This window comes from Apus apus, chromosome 1, assembly GCF_020740795.1.
Source record: "Apus apus isolate bApuApu2 chromosome 1, bApuApu2.pri.cur, whole genome shotgun sequence".
NCBI lineage: Eukaryota > Metazoa > Chordata > Aves > Apodiformes > Apodidae > Apus > Apus apus.
In genome coordinates this window covers 129376466-129402022 of record NC_067282.1, presented here as the reverse complement: position 1 = coordinate 129402022, position 25557 = coordinate 129376466, and the positions used below count along the sequence as shown (strand labels likewise).

Here is a 25557-nt window from a genome sequence, read left to right as displayed (position 1 = left end):
GTTTCTTTCCAAATGCAAAATCCTGTGCTTGCACTGTGCTGATAAAAAAAAAAAAAAACACCCACACAAAACAGCACCACACACACACAAAACAAACAAACAAAAAAAACCCCACACCAAACAATTTGTATAGAACAATTACAAAATACAAAAAGTTGGGAAAATCTTCCATAAAAGCACAGTATAGTTACTACTGATTCAGTAGACATACCATCTGAGTCACTTGGACAGAACCATACGATGTGAAAAACGTCTACAAAGCAATCAGGCTACAGACTGAAAGCTCTGTGATTCCAAATGCATCCTTAACACCATTATCTGTATTTTTTCTCTACCTGAAGGCAAGCAACAATTTTGATTGTTCTTTTCAATCTCAGGTGTTTACCAAAGGGTTTTTCCAGTGACAATTCTGTATTTTCCTCTTGCAAATGCAAACTCAGGTGAGGTCTTCATCACCATTAACATCACATCCAACCAACTAGTTAGACCTTCAGGAGCTTGTGCTAGCTCTACAATACATTTAGGCCATAGTATCACTGCTAATGCAAGAATTCTATTGTTTGCATGGCTTTCTGCTTGTAAAATAAGACTTGGTATGATACCTGGATGCTCTGGTCCATCCAGGCCTTGCTGTTTTAAATCTCAGCTTCACAAATCAAATGTATTCCAGAATCCCCATACCCAACACTTGAATTCTACATTACAGGACAAAAGCATGAAGGTTACTCAAGATCCCATCAAAACACAATACAGAGGTGTCCTGCACGAAGCCACTAATATGCTTATTTCAAAAAATATAGACAACAGGTAAACTAAATACAAGCAACAAGAGACATAATTCAGTAAGAGCTGGGAACTCACTGATAATGGGGACTTTCTGCCCTGGTCAATTCAAACACATTCAGCATCTCTTTAATAACTTAATTTCATATTTTTGGAACTTCATTTCCTTGCAAGTGTGCCTACTTTACCAAGACACTAAACACGAAGTCTAATTTCAGGCTGTATCTATAAATTACTATTTAATTTATGTTTACAATCAATTCATAAATTATTTAAATCAGGAGTGCTTTAGAGCTCAAACTGATTCAGAATTCTACAAAATACAAACGTACCTGTACAATAGTCTCAGAAACTGAGTCAGCTGCCTTAAAATGTAAAACAGCAAAGGCAAGGAGACTGCAAGCCAACTGTCACAGACAATGCTTCTCTTTCCAAGCGCGACTACTTCCATTAAACAGCAAGGTAAACTTGCATTTTTTAGAACTGTTCACATACAGTTAAATAAGATCTAACTCACGACAATGAACAATTTATTCAGTTATTATCAACTTAGAAGGTGTTGTTTCACTTACTGTGTCACATTGGATACTGCTGGCAGCAGTGACTCTTCTGATATAAGGTCCATGTCATCAGTGAAGCTGTTGGCCCGTGACATTTCTTGGCTATTCCCTTCTAAGCGTCTTTTCACTGCACAAATAATTCAAAGAATCATAATACATTAGAGAAATGGCATATACAAGCTCTCAAATACATGGTTCTCTTCTGAGACATGGCTTTCCGTTCTGTCAAATTCACATGAAGGTGATGCTTAGAACATACGCTGCACAAAAACACATCTGCACATACACAGTCCAAAGGCACAGGACCCTCTCACAGAAAAGGCTTGTCTTCTTGAGAACTGTCTCCCTGTAGGCTGAAGTCCACCGTATCCACAATTTCAATGTGGGCATGACACGAGAGACAACATGACCTGCTACCCTGGTTTGGGCCTAACAGGACAACATAAAACCAGCCACCTGGCCGCTCACTCAACTCCCCTCACCCCACTGTGGGATGGGGAGGACAAAGCCCATGGGGTCGAGACAAAGGACAAGGAGGGTTCTTCACCCATTAAGGTCCCAGGCAAAACAGACTCAACTTGGGGAAAAATAATAATTTAATTTCACATTCGTCACACACACCCAGGACACAGACACACACAGAGCAGGGCTTGCATATGTTACCCCACCCCTCCCTTCTGCCCGGGCCCAAATCCCTTTGTTCCCGGTTTCTCTCCCTCCTTCCCCCCAGCGGCACAGGGGGACAGGGGATGGGGTTTAGAGTCACTTCACAGGCTGGTGGGTCCTGCTGCTCCTTCCTTCTCAGGAAGAAGGGTTCCTTACAGTCCTGCCCTGCTTCCCCACGGGGTCCCTCCCATGGCAGAGAGTCCTCCACCAACCTCTCCTTCATGAGTCCTTCCCACGAGGTCCGGAGCTGCTCCAGCCTGGGCTTCCCACAGAGTCAGGGGCTGCTTCGGGAACAGCCACCTCCCCTGGTGCCGGGGTCTTCCAAAGCTGCACAATCAGAGTCCACTGGCAGCAAATTCTCTGGCCACAATATCCAAGTCCACTGGCCAAGTTCACCCCTCCTGGCGCCTTCAGGGAATGCTCCACCACGTTCCTCCATGAGTGCAGGGGCACAGCTGCCATCTCGCCCTGGGCTGCAGGGAAACTTCTGCTTGGGCACCTTCTTCCTCTTCTTCCTCATAAACTACCTGGATCTTCACCCCAGCACTGCCTTTCACCTCTCCAACTCAGCTTTTTCCCAACTGCTCAGCTCTTGCCTCAGATCTTCCTTACGTTAATGGCAGAGGTGCATCTATTGTCCCTCTAATGGCTCCTTGGCTGGGCTTGGAGCAGGTGAAGCTTCCCAGCTTCTTACCAGAGCCAGCCCTGGGGCCCTTCCCCCACTGCCAAAAATCCCGCCAAACCAAACCAGCAGAGCTCAGCTTCCTCAGTTAATACTATTTGATAGGAATAACTCAATTTCTTTAAACGCCTTTAAAATTGTATTGCTGTTATCACATAAGCAGCACTTTTGTTTCAAGTAATGTATTTGGTCACTATATTCACCAGTGTTCAAAAATTCTCCCACGAACCAGGAAAGACCCTCAGGTGGTGTTTGAACACAGCTCAGCAGGGTAACCATGATGGATAAAAAGCTGTACTGCAGCTCAGTTCATGTTCCAAGCATAAAAAAGCCACAAATTTTATTACAGGTTGAAAAGACATGATGGGCCATGAACAAAGGAGCTCACTCACAGACTGCAAAAAGCAGAGAAGTGCAGCTAGCCCTGCAACTGATGAAAGCTCATTGTATTATAAAAAGCTGTAACCCCATTACTCATTTTCAAGTATAGGGCTAACTTCTTCCACTATAAATATTAAGTATACACATGCCTGCCTTTCCAAGTTCAGTTCCATCAACAGTCACAAGCAATTTCTGCTTTAATCAATATTTATTTATATCTGTATTTATTTTGTTCAAGAGCTATGAAGTACATCTATTTTAAATTGCTGTGACCTGAAATAGAAAATTTTTCATGACTGATCCTAAGAGTTTCTAAGGAAGTTCCCTATTTATTTTAATTCTGATTATTCTTGAAAGCATGAAAAATACACTTAGAAGTTGGCAGAGTCTAACTTGGAAAATACATAGGATGACACAAATTCAAGGGAGAAAAAAAATGTTGCAGGGAGGAAATCACTAAAATGAACTGCCGAACCAAAGAAGTAAAAGACTAAGTAGTGTCACTTGCATATGCTGTGATGGGTACAAATTAAAAAACAACCCACACAGCAGAAATGAGAAAGCTTGCCTCCTGGAAAACTAAACAGTTGAAATCTCAAGTGAATTCTACAGCACCACTTTGGCACTAAAAATCATACAGTATCAGGGCTTACTATCAGAAGAACCACAGCATAAATGACAGGGAGTAAAAATGAGGTCTATGCAGCAATTATAAAATGGCATAACTGAATGCTGGACATAAAATTACTAGGTTTATTTTATTTACATCTGCTGTAGTAAATCATAATTAAATATCTAAAAGATTGCCTCCATGCTTCCCCTCTCCCCTCCCACACTGTCTACATGATCAGATCTGTTGACAGAACAATTTTTGCCAGTTTGGTTACTGACTAGATTTATCCAAAATCTGCCCCTAGCATACAAATATTGACAGAAAGAAGATCATCTCCTAGAAGTTCTGCTCTCAAGCATCGTTAAAACAGAAATAAATGGTCCAGAGGCTCATAATATTTAGGTGGTGATATTATAAGATTCCCTACTATTCTCTGAGCCATTTGACTCAATTTAAAGTCAGTTCAGGTTCACGTTTTGTGAAGTACTAAGCTACCAAAAGAGAATACCTGGTTTATCCTTCTAACAATAAAATCTATTTAATATTATACCCCTTTATGGTTTAACAATCTATTAATTCTGTGTTCCTGCTCTAAAATATTAACCCATTAATAACATTTGTTGGTCCACACATTCAAACATTAAAGCCAATGGTAAATATAATTATCATGTACTCTGTTCTAAATATTTTCTTTCCTTAAGGTGACTGAAAGAGTTGTAAGCAGTTGCCTTCCTATTCAGAATGTCCTTTCTGGAACCAACTCAGTTTCTGAAGTTAAATGTCACTTTCCCTGAGTCAACTTCCAAAGCTCATTTGGACAGCAATGTTCAGTCATAAATCAAAATTCTCAAAATCACACAAGAAGGAATAAAAATTTTGTTTTGAACGTTAAGAAGCCATATGCTTCTGAGCAATGAAGTAATTACTAATAATTAATAATAATGCTTTCATTTTGAGGAAATGCAGAACATTAAAATGCATTCAACACATAGCAGTGATGCTTTCCAGAAATAAAACTAAAAGTTATAACATCCAGCTACTACATATGGTAGGTTTGTAATAGCTGCAGCTCAAGCAAGAAGAACTGTATCTTCCCTCTCTAGGTGTATTTTAATAAGGTTTCCTTTTCCAAATTGAGTTTATAGGAATGAATGCCTTATTTTTGTTGTTTCAGAGGAGCAAGGAAGGGAGTCAAAGAAATACTGAGCAGAAAGAGAAGCCATCCTTCCTTTAAATGTGCTGCTACTCATGACACGAAGAAGCTGTACATATTTGGTTATACATGTATTTTCTGAGCTTGAACAATTGGAAGCAGCAAGTTGAAAACAGACTTGTATCTACCACAGTACAACAAATACTAGTGCATGCCATAGATCTATGAATCCATGAAAGAAATCAGTTCATTAACTGAAATGGCAAAAAGAAAACTGTTTCATATACCTCTATTTTTTTCTTCAGTGTCTGTTTCTAAAATAGTGAGAACATATAACAAACACATCCAAATGTAACCCAGAGATGTTTTTCTAATGCTGCTTAGCTTTACCTAACCCTAGATTCCTTATTCATATCACAGTAACTTCTGCCTTTGTTTGTGGGGGGAAAAAGTGAACTCCCACTTTACAGCTATAGTAGCAAATATGATTGCACATAGTTCCGATTACCTCCAATTACCATAGTCATCCTCAAATAGGCAATGCCTAGCAATACCTGGACAAAATAACCAGGAAGATGTTGCACTGCTCTGTTCTCAGATCAACAAGGTGGAAAAAAAGAAAAAGCAGAAGAGAAAAAAAGAAAAAGCTATTGCAAATCATTCCAACTCACTGCTTTTATTAGGAGACTTGTTTTTCATATTCACTGAAAAAACCCCAGCCACAAACTTAAGGCTTTTCTGGCTTTTCTGTTTGTGTGAGGTTTTGCTTGTTTGGTTCAGAGAATCATAGAATGCTTAGGGTTGGAAGGGACATTAAAGATCATCTAGATCCAACCCCCTTGTCATGGGCAGGGAGATTAATGGAGCACAGTAGAGGAGCAGGCAGTGTTGATGCCACTCACTGTCTGTTCAGATAGCAAGCTATGATTTCCACTGCATTCAGCTCAACCCCTTTCAAAAGCATTAAGTTAAAAGATTGCCTTGGCTGACTTAATCAGAGAAAATTAATTCTTTTTAAATGTCTATTGATTGCACGGTGATAAAAGCATTAATGATCAACTGAAAACATGGAGCAAAGTAACAAAGACAACTTACTAATCTACTTATTTTCACTTTTACATTTCTGGTTGTATTATGGCTGGGGTTGGTTTTCAATTTTCCTCATGGGAATGACCCACAATAGAAAGCTAGAGGAAGCTGTTTCCAGTTCCTTGTCAGAACAGCAAGCTTTATTACCAAAAAAGTGGCAGCTATGATTTTCTAATATTTTTCTTTTTAACAGCGCTAATATGCAGCTAGCCAAGAGTCAGCTGAAGTCATTCCACTATCATAATTTAGTCATACAGCATGCTGGACAAGAATATTCACTACACAACCAGTTATATGTTGTAGTCCAGCCGCCTGGATGCTTCCCTCTGGCCTCCTTGCCTTTGACAGAAGAAAGGAAACAGCATTTCATGAGTACATACAACTCTAGGAGCCAGATACTTGTTTCCATATGGGCATATGCATAACATGCCCTTAGAGCCTCTACCTGTTACAACAAAATTTACTTCTAAGAACTTTTGTCCTCCATCTTACTGAGCCAAACAGACCAGAATATCCCAAAGACTAGGAAAACAGGGAAACAAAGGGCCTGAAACTGAACCCAAGAAGGGTTTCTCATTCTCAATCTGAATCATCTGTAGAAACCTCCCATCTTTTAAGATACAGGTTCTATACACGTGTATTTCAGATAGCTAACCCTTTGCAGGTTTCTGTGTAGATAGAGAAGTAAACATTGACATATTTAACATTTTCTCTCTTGGGCTTTCTTCCTGAAAAAAATAATGCCTTTCTTATGAAAGGTATTTCTCTTAAAACACACGCACAAAAAACAGTCTTCTAACCTCAGACAAATGTGTGTGGTTAATATGAATGGTATAAGGGGTTAGGTTTGGCAAAGGTTGGAAGAAGATTTTCCTGGTTAGTAGGGGAAGAGGAGCATTCAGAGAAAACAGAGTAAGCTGAACAGGAGATACAGTGTCACATGACAGTAGCAGGGATGTGACGACAGGAAAAATACAGTAAGTGACATGAGTAGGAAAAAGAACATTTGCCCAAAAAAAAGCACCTTACCTTACCCTAAGGACTTGACCACTCTCTAGGTTGTCCTTCTTCAAATAATGACAGTAGGCCCTTTACCTACTCAAACACCTAGGAAACATTATTCTTGGCATGTATTTAATACATTTATGTTGCCAACTCAGCTTTATGTTCAACAAGATAGCCTTCCTCTCTTGTTTCTCCTTCTTTGCAGCTTAAGAGTATGTAGTCTTGTACTACACATTTCAATAACTGAGCAAGTCTGCAGTCACAGCTTTCTGCAGTCACTCCAATTCTGCCACAGTAGTTAACATGTGCCATTAACATTTGGTGGCTGAAACAGCAGAGTAAATTGCTGATATACATTGTCAGCAGTGAGCAGCTTTTCCTGTATAAATTAGGCCCAAATGCTGCCACAACTAGTCCAGGAGAAATATGAAATAAACATCTTTGAGCAAGGATCTAACAAAACAAGTTCTATTCAAATGATGCCAAGAAACAATTTCTCAATATTCTACAAAGTATTTTGACTCATTTCAATTTTGAAAAGTACCTTTCTCTTAAATGAAGCAACATTCTGTCTCTTTTGCTTATCTGACACAATTCTTGTGCCCAGATATTTTTAATGTTTTCAGAGTTAGAGATGCCATCTACAGCTTGTAAATATGCTCAGAGATCAGCTCTCCATGAATAAATTCAAGTCATCAACATGCATTTGACTTTAAGGCTAGTAATACTTGACTGTTAGTTCAGTCATTCTGAAGAACATACAGTAAGAGCCATCAAGAAAAATAAGACAAAAATAGCTTTGAAAGTGATCCTTCTCCATTGCTGTGCTGTTGGTTTTTTTTAAAGGATAAGAAGAACTTGACCTTAGAATGAAATAATTAATAGCCAGTGAAATGTAATTTGGCAGCTTGTTAGCTCTGCAGGGAGAGGTCTTAACACATACAAACGCTTAGAATTACACATAGGGAATGTATTATGGAATATAAATATATAGAGTTACTTTCCATTATGGGATTTAGAACTGTCATTATAGTAAAAATGTTTATTTTAAAAAGGAAGTACAGTTTTAGCATGGCTATTAAAGAAAATAAACCAGTTTGAAAATGTTTTTATTTTTCATGACTGTTAATTGTCAAAGCATACAAATTGCAATGACAGTAACATTAGAAACATCTTCCGAATTGCTGTCAATGTTTTGACTAACAAGAACACAAACCCCAATTCCTGTAATTACAGTGAAATATGCCACAATTATTTTCTGGTCTAATACAGTTCTTTGCATCACACAACTGAATCCTTGTAGAACTATTTCCCATTGGCTAGCAGTTAATAATGAATTCAAGACACATAACATTATTACCAATAAGACTATTCTGTACTGATTAGAAAAATGCCATAAATAAACATAAGTCTTAATACTAGAGGAAATAATTGCCATACTTGTCCTAAAACTCAAAAGGAAGTTGAGCAAGATCTGAAACTATTGACTGCTCTAAAGCAAAATTGCTCCTACCTAAAGATCCAGCTTTATTATCTTGTACGTTCAGGACAGTGAAAATAACTGTTTTATGAGAATGTTCCCTTCCTATTTCAAATACATTTGTTCTGAATATTTACTTGCTAAATAGTGAATGTGAATATATTTAGGGTAGCACAGTAACAAAAGTTGAAACTGCAACTATTTTAAAAAGGATTCAAAATAGCGATTGTTATCTGCACCCAATACTACAAAAATAGTGAATGACACCTCTACAGATCATAAAATTTGAACTGTAACATCTTACAAGCACAAAACTCCCTCATAAGTCACCTTCCTAGAAATGCTGCAAACCAACTGAGCATATTTTATTTAAAATTAAATTCACGGGCTCTTCAGCCATCTACCTGAGAGCTCAAACAATATGTGCATTTGCTATTAACACTATATTTCACTTTCTCATATTGCTTATTCAGAATTTCCATTAGGTATCACAGAATCACAGGAAATATGTATTATTTTTTCATTTCCTCTTAAACTTAGTTTTATCACAACAAACTTGCTGAGCTTTTGCTGTTACAAATAAAACATCACTTTAATCCAGCCTTTTTAAGGCTCCCAATTACTAGCTTAAGACGACTCAGCATATTTAGTATTCCATACTCCCAACAGCAACCATAAATTGTACATGACAAGGGAACAATGATGTTTACAACAGAGATACAACTCTTAAGTTGACACATGCCCTCAGTCGGGGTAACATACTGTTACTAGTAACATACAGGATGAGGAACAAATACATACAAAACCCAGTCTCAACGATGGTAGATAGAAGTGTCTGAGGGTCCCTTGCAGAGGGTCTATTTGGGAACAGGGTCCACGGCTCTTCCCAGCACCCAACGGATTTGGATCCAGCCAAGCACACAGTGAGCTGATGACAGAGCAGGAGCTGCTCTCCAAGACCTCCAAGCACAGAAAGCAGCCAAGAAGGGACCAGGAAGAAAGGGGGCTTCGAGTCCTCCTGTTTTTTCTAGAGTACAGAGGGAATATCAATTCCTCAGGATCTTAGACGCCTTTTCTAGCTCCTTGTCATGATACCATAAAATTAGCCTGGCCCACCTCAAACCATAACAGGTCTGAGGTGGTATCCAGGAATTCTCTACGGGTTTTCTTATTCAGTAAATTCATTGACATGGAGTTGAGAACACATCAAAACTTCTTTACACTGATTTTAGAACAGATCTAAAGGTGCACTTGCCAAATTAATGGAAAATTCAATGCAGTGAGTCATTCTGATAATATTAAACGGCCTCAAATGCTATTAACATTGCTACAGAGAAAAGATGCCAACACTCGTGGAGCAACATATCAAAACCCTAGAAAGGTAAAGCAAAAAAGTTATTTTTATACCAATAATTTTAGAGGAAGGTATCACCAACTCTGGAAATAACAAAGGCATAGCCCAAGAGGCAAATTATTTCTTTCACAAGGATACTGTGAAGACTCTTACTACAATTCTAATGCAGTAGAACCCAAGACTTTCACTGCCATTTGGACTCTTGGCATCATAAAGACTACTGACTGTTGTGCACAAGGCTTGTAGAGATTTGCTTTCAGATGAGAAGTAATAAACACATTGTTCTGCATTTTCCCCACCCCCACTGCATCTTCCTTTTCATTAATATCCTCGCATAGTTACTTCCTCATTCTGAACATTGACTGTTTTTCTATTGGAGAACCACCCCCAAAGCCATGCCTAACAAATTGGCTTTCAAGCTCTAAAACTTTACTGTTCTCTTATGCAGATTTTGATATGGTCCTTTTTTCATCTGAAAACAGATTTAAATTAGGTTGAATACACAAGTGAGGGGAATATCTTGCTGTGTGGTTCAAAGTACTGACCGTTTCCAACTGTGCAAAGGTTATTTTAACAAAGATCCTTGGTAGCATGACACAGAGGCACCTCCTTGAAAAGGACATGCTTCTTTTATGCCCCATCTAAGCAGAACTCATCTGATATTACAAAAGATTCACAACTAAGACCTTAGCTCATTCCTGTCCCACTCCAAGGACCTTATATATTGGCAGTCAGCACTACATACTCAGTTACTTGCAGTTCAACAAGTTAAATGCAAGCTGGGAACACTAGAAGGTCCTTTCAATACTTGGGAAGGGTGATACAGAGACGAAGGAGGTAGAAGATGACAGCAGGTGTCTCCTTAAGCCTTGTTCCTAATTAAATGCTTTAAAATAGTAAAACTTGTTCAAAGTAACCTGTTTTTAGAAATTGCTACTGATGCATACTTTATGGACCCCAATCTAAAATGCCTTGGTCTCCACTTCTGAGAGGTTCAATATCTGTTTTCCTTTCCACTCCAGCCAGTCCATGCTTGAGTTTAGCATATACTATAATTATTTATGTACCAAACAGTATTTTACTCCTTTAAGGAGACTTAACCAGTCTGTAAATGTAAATGGAGAATCTTTTGCAGGGAAAGTAATTCCCTGTAAATACCATCACTATCTTACACAAGTAGAACTCTAGTAGCTAGCATTGGTGACATTCATGTGACATACAAATAGGCCTGCTGCTTTATGAATGCAATTTTACCTCATTAGAAACAGTGCAACTGCAGAACTTCCATAGATACCATTCCTCCAGCAAGAAAAGGAAAAATCCCATTTAACAGTGCTATTTTTCTTATGCTGAGGCAACCTTGTGTGTACTTTTGCATATAATTCCTGCTCATCAGACTCTCTAAATTCATCTCTGTAAACCCTCACTTGCTGAGTCCCCACGTATACCAAAATCTAGTGCAGGCTCCCTCTCTCTTTTGTGAGGTAACAGAAACAGCAGCCAATCTGAGCCCTTCAAATAAACAGCAAGAGAAACTTGTAGACTTCTATCTAGGGCTGCAGGCAAACACTTGCTTCAGGATGGGTCACTCAGCACAAACTAATCTAGGATAGATTCAGGTCAACTTGACCCGAAATGGATCTTAATTGAGTTAGTACAACCAGGTCTAGAATATCCCATTGCCACGGTCTGATTCACCCCATTAAAAACAGAATGAAAAAGCCAACAGTAACAAATACTGGCATTATGCTGCTTCAGATTTTTTTGAAAGCCAGAATCAAGTTCTGAGAACCCAGCATAATATGTTTAATGGAACACAAATAGATCCAAAGGGTCGGAATACAGTTGCAGTTTACATACCCACAAGGCAGATTCAGGGCCAGATTGTGTGCAAGACAGAATTCCTGGAATTAGTTATCAGAATTTTATTACAGATGCTCTGCCCATAATTCACCTTATTCAAAGATGAAAAAATTTTCTCCTTTTACAGAGGAGTTTCTAAGTCCATGCCAACTACACATAATTCTCTTGTTGTTGAGACCACATGCTACAGACCTTAGCAAGAATGAAAAAGAGGAAACCCAGGGAGTTTTTTTTTTTTCTTTGGTGGTTTGTTGATTGCCACTGCTGGGAGATGCTTAATATAATAATAATAATAATAATACAGAATGAAAATACATAATTTGGAAACCATCAGTGTTGCTTTACATTTCCAAGGTGGGTACTTTGCTGCTGCATTGGGTAGCACTGATCACATCAGTATTTTTTCATAAGAAAAGAGAGGAGAGGGCCAGATAAGTGTCTCACCCACATTAGCTTGGAAGGAAAAGCAAAATAACTCCCTAACAGGGGGAAAAGCAGAGAGAAAGTGATGTCTAAGGTTATTCATCACCCTTCCTATGGGCCTTGCCCCAGCGTAATTCCCATAGAAATTGCTGCCAAGTCAGCTCGGATACTCACTGTAAATTTCTCTGCAGGAGAACATTGAGGAGGAAGAGCTTTTACCAAAGACACACTGGAAACCATAAGGGAGTAAAAGAAGTTAGTTTAAATAAAAACGTTATCCTGCAAGTGAACAGGATTTATATTAATAAAGAAAATATATTCCAAGTTTTGCCAACTTCCCTTGTAAAGAGGGAGTATATTTCCCACACAAAACATTACTTAAATACATCAGGTTTTTGTTTTGTTTAAAAACATCTCACTGGGAAGCTCTTTTAGTTTTATTTAACCCAAAAGTCAGGTGAAAAGCAGATATCAATAGTTCACTATAAACAAAGACCAACAATGTAACTTTGCAAGAAAGACTAAGAATTTTAAGCAAAACCACTCACAGATCATAGGCCCAAGCTTTTTACATCCTCAAGTTTTGCCCATAATTCAACTTTGCATTCTATTAAAAAAATAACAAGGTCAATTTTTTTTCATCAGTTGTAGTCAAGCAATGCTAGAGTTCAGAATTTGACCCAGTTTTAATCAATACAAATAAGCAATCTTACTCACTTAGAAATATATTAACTCTGATCAATATATTTTGTACAACAGCTGCACCAGATCAATGAACACCACAACCTATATAGAACATTGCAAATGTTTGCTCATTAAGAAATCACTGTTGCTTCCTCTTTTCTTTCCAAAAAGATAAATATATTGCAAAATATTGTTTAGCCAAGTATTCTAATGCAAAAGGTGCACTGGTTTTATGTACACAGCAGATTACTGGACACTCCAAATTGAAGGGGAATTAGTTCCAGATGTTTTCCACTGATTAAGTTTAGACTAAGCAAGGTTAAGTAAATGACAAGCAGCTGCTTTTTTTTTTCTTGCAACAGTCACAAAAAACACTTTTAGGAGTTCTAACTGGCAGACACATGGTACAGTAACCTATTTTCCTAGGTTTCCATGATTAACAGTCTTCAGAGCAACTAAAAATTTTCACCTCCAGTTTGTCAGATCTTATAGAGGTCAGAGTTACCAGGAAGAAGCTCAACAAGAATTAAAAAAAATCTTATCTCTTTTGAATGCCACAATTATGCACATCCCTAAGACAGTCACTTCCATTCCATATAATACTGCCTACTGGCTTAAGTAGAAAGAAAACAGGAAAACGTTAAAGTGACACTAGATCAGATCATAGCTCAGTGCAATACTGGCATCATCCCAATGACTCATCACTCCATTTCAAACAGGACAAAGTGCATTGATTGCAGGTTCTCAGACATAGCACTCATGAGAAGAGCAGAAAGAAAATCATAGCAAGCAACAGATGCAAGAGATAAATTCAGAAGTATTCAAGTGTGAACATAACAGCAAATAAAATCACTTTAAGTGTGGGGATTGCCTTGGTATGCCCTCTCTGAAGGTTTCTTTAATCCTTACTTGCAAAAACCAAAGATCATTGACTGGAATGTGTATGTTTTTATAACGTGCACAGGTTGAAACAGCTTCATTTATTAGACTTCTCTCCTGCTACTTATACTCAGCCATACAGTGGATTTTACACCTGGTAGGATTAAAGTGACGGAAAGGTATAAAAGTCCCTTGTGCACGTATCTTTGAGTTAACAGGCCAGATTTTTTTTAATCACAGCACTCATTCCTGGCAGTCCATGGAAGCATTTCCAAAGCAGAGGAGTAAATGCAAATATTCCCATGGTTTTGTGGTTTGGAAAATCTGGAAAGAACATCATGCATCCCTGAATATCAACATTGTTTTCTAAGCATCTTCTACAAGACTGCAAACTCCATGCTATGTAAAGAGACATACCAAGCCAACTAAAATTGTCTAGAATGTGACTAACATTCAGGGTATCTAAACAAGGAGCAAAACCAAAATAAGAGAACATAAGTTTTCTTCTCCATTCTTTAAGTAATGGTCAGTGTCATATACATATTTTTACATACACAAAATTCAAAGAATTTATTTTACTTCGAATTCTGGAATTTTTTCAGCTTTCCCAGCTGACATACAATGTAAAATACATGCTGTTCAGACCATATTAAGTCACATAGTCAAGATGAAAAGTCTATTTGCTGGCACCTGCTCCTCCATTTAAGTAGAACTAGTCAAAAAAGCCATACTTTTTTCTTTTTTTTACATGATGCCCAAATCTCCCACAATGTTTTGCTGTTCTCATCAGAAATAATCGATTCCTGTGCCTAAAAAGTAGCTTTATATTCCATATTAAGTCACGTCTTCCCCACAGAACATTCACTGCATTTTCTGCAAAAAATCAGCTTCTCTTCTTGCAAAAGCTGACATTCCTGATTACCACTCCTCCTTACTTTTACTAACAATAAACGATTACACCTGTGTTTAATACTGTGTTTACTAACAGCGTTCTTCACTTCTGTCATGCTGTGTCAGTCTAAAAACACTTCATAAACAATTAAGACTCAGTATCTCCATGACAGAGACAAGATAGATTCATTTAACAGATTACCCAACTGAAGTGCAGTGAGTTAATTGCCTGCCCCAGGTCACATAGCAAATCAGTAACAGAGCTAGGAACAGAATCCAGGAACAATGACTCATGCAGCACTCCCTCCTCAACAGAGATGAGCCTTTTACATTCAGCAGTACAGCAAAATGGGGTTTCCATTGTAATCTTAACAGCCCACTACTACATGCTGAAGTTTCCTCATTGTCTCCCCCCCTCCCCCTTTTTTTTTTTTTTTTAAAAAGTAATCTCAAGCTGCCTCTGCTTCTTTTATTCCCATTTATAAGATGAAGTAGCTGTTAATCACCTTCAGTGAGAAGGCTCTGAAGTAGCTGAAAACGGCCTTCACTTCCATACAGCCACTAGCAAACTGCAGTGGAAAACCTCACAGCCTACAGTACTGAAATTGCTCTGTATGTCACCACGGGATTAAGTGTTGGTTGGGTTTTTTATCCCCTTTCCCTTTTCTCATCCACTGTATTGCATGGAGATGTACCTTGCATTTTGAAATTACTATTGCTTGGTCTTTGGCATGTTAGACCACATATTCTGCACTGGAGCCAGACTGTTGCTGCCCCACTGAAATATTTAACGAAAAGAGGAGACCCTAAAGGTGCAGTGATGAGAAGAATCCAAATTATGTAGCACATACCTTTAAAAGCACAAATAAGTAAGTTTCATAATCTGTTTCTCCAGGTAACCCCCATTTATCTAGTAGCTTCCTACTCCCAGATGCACAACCTGCATTCTAATTTTTAATACCGAAGCTACTTGACTAATTAGAAGAATATTAGAAAACTGTTACCTTCATCAGAGTTCAAGCCCTCCATAAAAATGGAAACAAATCTCAAACTGACTTTTTTTTGTATTCTGTCTCTCAAAGGGTGCCGCAGTTCCCCAGAATAACTTGTACCACGGCATCGAGAAGGGCAAGGGGCGGCAGTGCTGTTCTGTGCTGGAAAGGCTCTGCCTGCCAAGGCTCATGGGAGTGCAAAGCATCCCCCCGTGTGTGGCAGCCAGGGGCTTGTCTTTCCCACCCTGTGGCATCACGTACCACAAACAGCTGGCTAACAGAGCACAAACCGGGTCAGGCAGCTGCCTTCGTACTTCATGTCAGAAGCAGGGAGCCAGATCACGGCAAGTGAGTTAGCGAGGCAAGAGGATGAGCAGGAAGAACTGGAGACAGGAGCCAGTTGCGTTAGCATTACTGCCAGCCGCTGTGGGAGGCTCACAGGCTGCCTTCCCAAGGGCTCCCAGCTGCTTCTGAGTTGATACCAACTGCACATTGAATAAAGCAGCGCGGAGCAGAGAGCGGCAGCGGTGAGAGCTGCTCCTTTTGATTACTGAGAGAGTTTGGAGACGGGGCCGGGCTTCCCGGAGACCGTGGCTCTCCTGGCTCTGCCCCGAGGCTGAGCAGGAATCCCGTGAGGAACCGGAGGGCTGAGGTGCCGGGGAGTGTCTGGGAACCGCGGCAAAGCGTGACAGTGGCCTCTGGGCAGCTCCTCAGGGCAGGTGGCACCGGCAGCGGGTCAGCACAAGTCAGGGTCAGCACAAGTCATCTCGTGTGGGTGTGCGTGAGGGCACGCGAGGAGCAGCGACAGCGGCTGCTTTCTTGGAGCTAGACAGACCATCGTGGTCACAACGTGACCAAAAGCCGCAGTGAGGCAGAACGTGGGAGCTCGGACGGAGCTTTCGTGCAGATACACGGCCATGCAGGTCTGGGGCTGCAGCGAATGAGCCTGGCACTGGTACCAGAGGGAGCCAGTGACACCGTGTGTGTGCGGTGTGAGCAAGTAAGTGATCTGCTCGGGCAGGTGGCTGAGCTGAGGGAGGAGGTAGAAAGATGGAGAACCACCAGAGAATGCGAAAGCGAAACACATTGGTGGAGCCACATCCTGAGGCAAGGGCAGAGGGAAGAGGTTCTGGAACAAGTGATGGATCCCCTCCTACCATCAGACAGAAGGAGGGAACCCACAGGACAGGGAGAAGTGGAGAGAGGTTCCTCCTCAGAGAGGCAAGGGAAAACCCTCACAGTCCCTCCCACCCTCCCAGTTGCCCTTGAAAAATAGGTATGAGGCTTTGGAACTTCAGGGCCAGGCAAATGAAGATGGAGAGGTAGATCCATCCAGGGCGTCACCTAGGGCTTGTCACTCACCCCACACCTTAGGACTTCTTGAACTAAGAAGAAAAGGAGAGTAATTGTGGTGGGTGACTCCCTTCTGAGGGGAACAGAAGGGCCCATTTGTCAACCAGACCCATCCCACAGGGAATCTGCTGCCTCGCTGGGGCTCAGAATAGAGATGTTAAAAGGAAACTTTCTGATCTGGTGCAGCCCTCTGACTACTACCCACTGCTGGGTTTTTCAGGTTGGCAGAGATGAAATTGTTAGGAGTCCAAGGGCAATCAAGAGAGACTTCAGGGCCCTGGGATGGCTGATTAGGGGGTCTGGAGCACAAGTAGTGTTTGCCTCCACATCTGTTGCAAGAAAGGATGAAGAGATAAACAGGAGGAGTCTGCAGATCTATGCATGGCTACGTGACTGATGCCAAAGGCAGGGCTTTGGGCTTTTCAATCACTGGCCGCTATAGGAGACACTTGGTCTGGTGGTGGCAGGTGGGATGCACCGGCCCCAGAGGGGCAAAAGGCTTTTGGGGCAGGAGTTAGCAGGGCTCACTGACAGGGCTTTAAGCTAGATATGAAGGGGGAAGAGCCTGTTAGAGACAAGCCCAGAAGAAACATACCAGGGCTTGAAGGATGGTGGACTAGGGAGGATTCTCACTCTGTTGTTTCACTTGAGAGAAAGGACAGATGTTTATAAATCATGGAAGCACCTGAGAAGGGTCTGGTAGGAAATGGAGCCCACAGTGGAAAAAAAAGTGTTGGAATCATTAGCTTCTGTGAAGTGCATCTATATCAATGTAAGCAAGAAACAGGGAGCTTGAAGCCATGACACACCAGGAAAACAATGACATAGTGGCTATCACAGAAACGTGGTGGGATGCATCACACGTCTGGAGTGCCACAATTGATGGCTACAAGCTCTTCAGGAGGGATAGAAAGGGAAGGAGAGGGGGTGGAGTGGCCCTGTATGTTAGAGAATGCTATGAGAGCTTGGAAATCATGTATAGGCCTGATGATGTTGAGAGTGTTTGGATTAGGTTAAGGGCCAATAAAGCTGATATCGCTGTGGGAGTCTGCTATAGACCTCCCAACCAAAGCAGTGAGGTGGATGAAGCTTTCTATCAGCAGCTGGGAGAAGTCTCCCAGTCACTTGCTGTTGTTTTTGTGGGGAACTTTAACCTCCCAGACATCTGCTGGGAGTACAACACAGCAGAGAGGGAACATTCCAAGAGGTTCTTGGGATGTGTGGAAGATAACTTCCTCACACAGCTGATAAGCGAGCCAACCAGGAAGGGTGCCCTCCTGCTTCTGGTGAACAGGGAAGATCTTGTGGGAGAAGTAAAGGTTGGAAGCTGTCTAGGGCACAGTAATCATGAGATGACTGAGGTTTTGATCCTTGGAGAAACAAGGAGAGGGGTTGGTAAAACTGCCACCTTAGACTTCCGGAGGACAAACTCTGACCTGCTCAGAAGACTGATTGACAAAGTCCCTTGGGAGGCTGCCTTGAAGGATAAAGAAGTCCAGGAAGGCTGGACATACTTCAAGAAAGAAGTTTTAGAGGCACAGGAGCAGGCTGTGTGCTGAAAAACCAGTAAGTGGGGTAGGAGACCAGCCTGGCTAAATAGGGACCTTTGGCTGGACCTTAGGAACAAAAGGAGAGTCTTTGGAAGAGGGAACAGGTCACTCATGAAGTCCATAAAGATGAAGTGAACCTATGCAGGGTGAAAATTAGGAGAGCCAAAGCACAGCTAGAGCTCAAACTAGCTACAGCTGTTAGGGATAATAAAAAATGTTTCTATAACATTTCCATTAATAGCAAAAGGAGGTTGAGGGAAAGTCTCCATCCTATTTTGGATGCAGAGGGAATCATAGTAACAAAGGATGAAGAAAAGGCTGAGGTGCTCAACACCTACTTTGCCTCAGTCTTTAGCAGTGGAACTAGCTGTTCCATGGATACCCAGCCACATGAGCTAGGAGACAGGGAGGGGATGCAGAACGAGGTCATCACAATTAAAGAGGAAGTGGTCAGAGACCTACTGCACCACTTAGACACACACAAGTCTATGGGACCAGATGGGTTACATCCTAGGCTGCTGAAAGAATTAGCAGATGTGATGGCCAGGCCACTTTCCATTATTTACCTGGAGTCCTGGCTAACTGTGGAGGTCCCAATGGACTGGAGGGCAGCAAATGTAACACCTATCTATAATAAAGGCAGAAAGGAGGATCCAAGAAACTACAGACCTGTCAGTCTGACCTCAGTTTCTGATCACTCTCTTACTCCTAAGCTATTTGGCTTCACAAGCCCTGATAACTAAAACCAACCAGACTTCAGGGTATCTTTCCCAGTCTTTTATCTTCTGACATGATTTCCTCCTCACTGAATTGTTAGCCAAATAATGGCAACTGACACAAATTGTTGTCAATTTTAGTAAATGCAGTGTTCATTTTCAGTGAAAAGAAAAAAGTGACATCATTACTTTCTTTATGTGTAATAATCAGGCCAAACTTCCAGTCTACATAGATTTAATCTCAAGTTTAGGTCATTAAAAAGCTCATAATTCACCTAGATAGGAACAATCTTTCCTGTATTTTGGAAACGTGGCAGCTTGGGATATTCATATGAATTCACCAAGGACCTCCTATGCCTCCTGACTTCTTCTGTGTTGTTCAGTGTTAGCACTTCTGGTAACAGGGCCTGAGCTTTGAACTGAGTTTGTAAGACCTAAGGAATGAGGCCCATCAGGCCTTCTCTGTTCAGACTTTTCTTCATTGCACAGCAATTGTTTTAGCTGTGACAACAGTTTCTCTAATCAACCTTCTCTAATCTGTATCTTACTTGTTTTGCTGTTATCTTTGTGTTGTACACCCATAGTTTCATATCTACAGCAGTAATAGCAGTTATTATAGTAGAACATTTACAACTAGTTATATAATTCATAGAAAAATGGGCTGGTTAGAATATCAGAGGTCTTGAAATGGGCAGACTCAGAATGCACCATACCAGAGCATAGGCACAATGTAAGAGATGGGGCACAGGCTCAGCACTGGAGACACCACAGGAAGAAAAAAATTCACAAATGGTTTAATAAAAATGCAGTCCTGGGGCCAGACAAAACTGGTTTTAAGGGTAACAAAGAAACTCTCTCACATACATAAGGGGGACACATATATGGTAATTCCAGATGAAACCTGGAGCTGCACACTAAAGAAGAAATATGTAACTGTGTTAGGAAACATTTAAAAGTGATCCCAAGTGGATCCCAGGGGAGGAAGAAGAAACTCTCGTCACAAACATCATTGCTTCTGTTCTACTATTAGACATGTTGACTCAAACATAATTTACTTGCTTCACTAATTTTATACATTTTTTACAGTTATTTGAAATACTAATTTTTGCTAACAAAACAACCTGTTCTGAGTTGTCCTTCTTTGCAACTCAAAATTATTTTTTCTCCACTGCTGTGATGATAGTGCCTTTTTTCCAGTTCTAGTAGTCAACTTTACCAGAAATATCACTTCTACTAGTTCACCATGGCTAGGACCTCTGTTCTTTTTTTTTAACTATGTAGCACAAACATGTCATTCACCATGTGCTTATCCTAAACCAACATCATGATAAAAGTCTCCCTACCAGGAAGAAACATTTTCTTTTGCTACTAAAAAAAGCTAAATTCAGTCTTACATCACAACTGAAGCAGGTTAGAATATTTTCAGTTAAGTTTCATCTAAAATATACTGTCTTTGACGAAGCAAAAATGTTTTCTGGAGAAAAAGTGTCTAAACTCAGATTTTCTGATATCACTAATTACCAAAAGTCTGAGGGAGCTGCAAATACATTCTCTAACTATGCACTCCCATAGTGTGAGACTCTCTGGGACTATGTGGTACAAAGTCCCTGCTAAATTCCAGTGTGACTAAAGACCAGTGATCTAAACTCTGCTCCTGAATCAAGCAGAACAGGGAGCTGAATAAATACAGAACAAGAATTTCTAAGCCTCCAAAGCTACCAGATTTCATCAGAATCGAGTTTGGCAGAAGCAGCTGTTCTCTCTCAGCCTCCAGCTCCCCTTACACCACCCTCCATCCCCAGTTCTGCCATCCTCTTTGGTCATGCAAGTTAAACCAAAAAATTCACTGAAAGTTCTCACTCAGAAGTCAGGGCTGAAATAGCAGAAACTGAAAAATTTGTAGTATAGATGCATACAAGTATGTTTCCATAATTCTTACTCACAGGCGTACGTACCATTAATATCTACAAAGTCCTGAACTGACCGACAAAAGTTAAACAAGCCTAGGCTGAATATAAATTCTCACTGCAAGACTACCAGCATCTGCTAAATTCACCTTCATATGAGTACCATTTTTTCAGAAGCATGTTATCTGGATACTTTCTCTTGCTAATTTGGAGCATATCTTTATGATTTTCAGACTTACTGATGGTTATGAAGACCCTCAAAAGCTTTAGTGTTTGCTTTGTGTTAATTTTAGCCACATGTTTTTTCTCACCTTTCACTCTGCTTGTCAGCACTGGAATCTATTAATTCACTTCATTTGAAATGTTTGCTTCTTTGTATGTATTGCAGATTATAATCCATCTACACAACTGAGGGAAAGCAGCTCTTTTTTCCCCAATATAAATGTAACCAGTTTCCAGGAACAACCAACCCATTACTAGACAGGTTAATTCTGCAATGTCAGCATCCAAACTAGTGTTACAGACAGAATAAATCAACACTAACACTCTTATACACTTGACATAAAAGAGGCTTACAAAGGTATTCTGAGAGTAAAAAATTACATGTCTCTCCCCCATCCTGGTGAAAAGTTACTCTTGTGCAATTTTGCTTTAAATATGGGTGAGGGAGGAATGGAATAATATGTCTACATGCAAGAAACTCCAAAAATTAAACAGAAAAGCCTAGTGATAAATAGGGAATTTTGGTTTTACCCCAGCAGAGATTTATCACTGCGAGAGTCTTGTGACTCTGACAAATTTTACAATAATGAGTTGTGTATACAACCTACAATAACTGACAGAATAATGTATTCCATCTGCTGGAGATGTCCCAGGAGGCTGACCTTCAAGGTCCAAAATCTTTCATAATTTTATAATTTTTTTCCTCCCTCATAAAAAGCATTATGAAACAGCTATTCAGTGCATTTTGCAAAGCATTCGTCTTCAAATAACACCTTTTCACTGCAATGTAACTCAAGTGCATGTAAAATAATTCAGTTACACTCAAGTGTTACTGTTTTCTGGGTTTTTTTTCCTATTTGGATCAGCCTTTATAACCTGCCACTCACTCTTTGGTATTATCATTCTGATACTGAAGTGCCTTCTTCACATCTTACAGGAACATTAAAGATGCCAGATCGTTCATACACGTCATCCTGGTAACAGACCCTGCTGCAGGGAGTGTGTAACAATGGTTGACAGAAGTACAAGATCAGTTTCAAGGCTATAGAGAAGTATTACGGCTGTAATCGCAGGTGAGCACAAAATCACTGAGGGTTTGAAACTGCTACAGGAAAAAATTAAACCCTATAGCCTGGTAGAGAAGTCCTCAGTAGATTAAACAGATACCCATGAAAAAAAATATACTGTGCCAGAGTATCTTCACCATCAGTTATTTTTCAGAATTTTTTTTCCTTTATCCATAATTGCTTTAGTTGGTTTTTAAACATTTCTTTCTGAAGAGCTTTCTCATTTTGAGAAGTTTGACTTCAAACAACACAACTATTGTCTTGTAGAAGACTTGGCCTTTGTATTCCTGCAAGTTCTTAGGGTTACAAAGCACTCTGCATTAGTTACACCCTAAACCCCATACATGTTGCAGAACTAAGAAACTTTTCTTTTCAGGTTATCAAGTGTTTGTTTCAAGATTCCATCATTTATGGTACTTAAAGATTTAGTTTCTACAGTATGCAATATCAAACACATTTTACTTTTGTTACACATACACAAGCATCTCAGAAACCTTAATGTTGATCACGGCTATAGACTCTACAAGGCTCTCTTTTCTCAAACCTTCTTCATATATAAGAGGAAGGCACTGTTGCCTAGCTTTGAAAGATCCACCTCCTTCGCAGGTTTTGAGCAAGCCATGAGGGTACTAGGTGGACATGGATACATGAACAGGATATCTTAAGAAAAATCCTATTTTCAGGGGAAAAAAAAAAGTGCGTTCACACAATGCAGTTCCTGAATTAAGGTAAATATCTCCTTTATCAAGGAAACTGACTTAATTTCTTCCCAGAACAAGGAATTTTCTTAGTAGTACTGTTATTTTGCCAGGCATTTGTTTCAGGTCTCCTTACAGTCACGCTTGTATCTGACTAGAGTGGCAGACTAGAAGAGCTGCCTTAAAACAACAGCTCTGTTCCTCCTAGGTCAGGCCTATAAATGAGATCCAATTCAACCACAAAGTTTGCCATCATCTGCAAAACATCCAGCCCCCACAAGCAATGGATGAAATATTCCACTACAGCTTCACTGGAATAGAAGCTGGCATGGTCCTTTTCAATTGCCTTTTTCATTATTATTTTTTCTGCCTTTTCTACTTCCAGCTTTTTAAGAGAGGAAAAAAATACCCTCATTTAAAGGCTTCAAGCCTAGTACTTCCACTTCCCAAGAATAGAAGCCTATTAATTCTGTCAAGGAGAAATTCACTGAAAGAAATCAGGTTTACACTTCTGAGAGGTGTCAAGAATGTTCAGTCAATTGAGCAATCGAGTTAGCCAACTACATTCCTGGAAGCTTTGCAACAGAAGGAATAAATCAGAAAATTAAATGAAGTGTGACTTACCCCTGACATTGGCTAAGGCAAAACGTGAAAGAAAATGAAAAATAGATAAAACTTAATTGTTAAGGGAATAACATGCATGACTGCATCTCAGAACAAGAATAAGTTAGACCAGCTATAATACAACAGAAAAACATTTTCAGAATAAGGAGAAAAAAATATTTTCCTCTGTATGCAGGCTGTCAGCAGAAAGAGATACAGACTTTTCTTTTGAATCTCTATCCTCTGATGGACAGAGCTTTGCTCAGACTATGAAAGCTCAAGGAATGTAGCATAAGTGAATAAATGTTCACTGGCAGAGTCAAGAATACAGACAACATAGCCCTCAACATCTTAATTGTCTTCAGCACTGTTAGAAGTTACACAACACTTCGCTTCTTCTGCCCATCACTGACCAATACCACACTACCAAAATACACTCAGCAAAATCTGATATTACAGGGTCAGCAAGGGAAGCTACACAGCTCTAAAACAACAGAATACAACATTCATTCTCAGTGTAAGAGACATGTAATTATACACCACTGTCTCCTTTCCCAGAACCCTATGAAAACACTGGAAAGGCCAAACAACAATACAAGTACCCCTGTTGCTGAAGAGCCTTCTGAACTCTAAGTGACAGATAGAGGATTTAGATAAGATTACAAATGTAAGGTAAAACAGGAGACATAATTAAAAGCTCCAGCAGTGGAAGAAAAACTTTCTCCCACAATGGCCATTCATGGCTATGAGTTACTTGAAGGCCTTTCCTAAATACATGTGGAAGCCAGATGCTCCTGTCTGGTATGGATGCCTCTCATTATGCCACAGCTCTCAGCTCCCTGCTATTCCACTCTGACCAACTGCTTCTAGCATGGTGGACACAGGCTGCATTGACAATGCAATCTAGCAACTTGGTGAAGTCAGAGCAACCCAGGGAAACTCCCACCTTGATCACATTCTATACAGAAGACACTACATATTCCCTCTGGAGCAAAATGACTTAAAGTATTTATTAAAGAAACCATCATGTCAAGACTACAGCCATATGCTCTCCAGGCTGAAATAGTGCATCAGCTTCAGTGTCATGGAAGAGCAGCAATTTTATAAAGAGATGACATCCAGGTTTATCAAAGAAAAATGAAAACCTAAGTCAAAGAATCACATAATACACCTTTGACTAGGGCCAGCATCCTTGGATACCTCAGTTAACTTGGCAAAGCTTTGCATGCCTCTAGATATGCAACATAACCCTGCAGGCTATGATAAAACAATCACCCCTTGAAAAAAAGATTTTGCAGATCCAGAACTAGCACAAGTTTCCCCAGCCCCATCAGACAAAGGATATTAACACAAAGGTGGAAAAATCTGCTTTTCAGAAAACCCTGACCTTATAGTAAACAATATGATTCATACCAACACTTCCACTATAAACTTAACTTTTAAAAAATATTTTTACAGTGAAAGCAATATCTTAGCTCAGCAATGAAATTCAGATGGTTTCCAGGTTGAAATACAGCAGCAACTTATAGGAACACACAATATTTTAAATGAAGCAAGAAAAAACCCCACTTATCAAGATTTCTTGGTTAACATAGGCATAATTTAGCTGCTCCTATCACAATTTCTTCGCATGATTTTTAAGAGGGTGCTGTAAAAAAGTAAATATATTTTTCCTATTTTACTTCCCTTCCTTCAGGCTCTATATGAGGTAAAGGTGGAGTAGATCTGAGGAAGGTTTCCACCCAGCTCTGAGATAATTTTAAAAAGTAGACTGAACACTAAATATAACATCTTAAATGCATTAACTTTGGTAAAGAAGGAAAGCTCTTTCAATGTTCAAACCATACGAATATAAAGACTTCTTTTAATGTGCCTCCACGTTTGGTTTTTTTACTGACTAGTTTTAGATTCTTTTTCATAGATTTTTCCCTTCATCAGTTCAA

At 39.9% G+C, this 25557-nt stretch overlaps 1 protein-coding gene across 1 annotated transcript in view; it reads right to left on the bottom strand.

The window, feature by feature from the left end:
* LOC127384000 (potassium voltage-gated channel subfamily KQT member 1-like) overlaps positions 1-25557 on the bottom strand; it is a 499795-nt gene that overhangs the window by 407567 nt on the left and 66671 nt on the right. Inside the window, 1 exon segment of the mRNA XM_051617878.1 lies at positions 1356-1470. Coding sequence (XP_051473838.1) covers positions 1356-1470 — 115 coding nt within the window.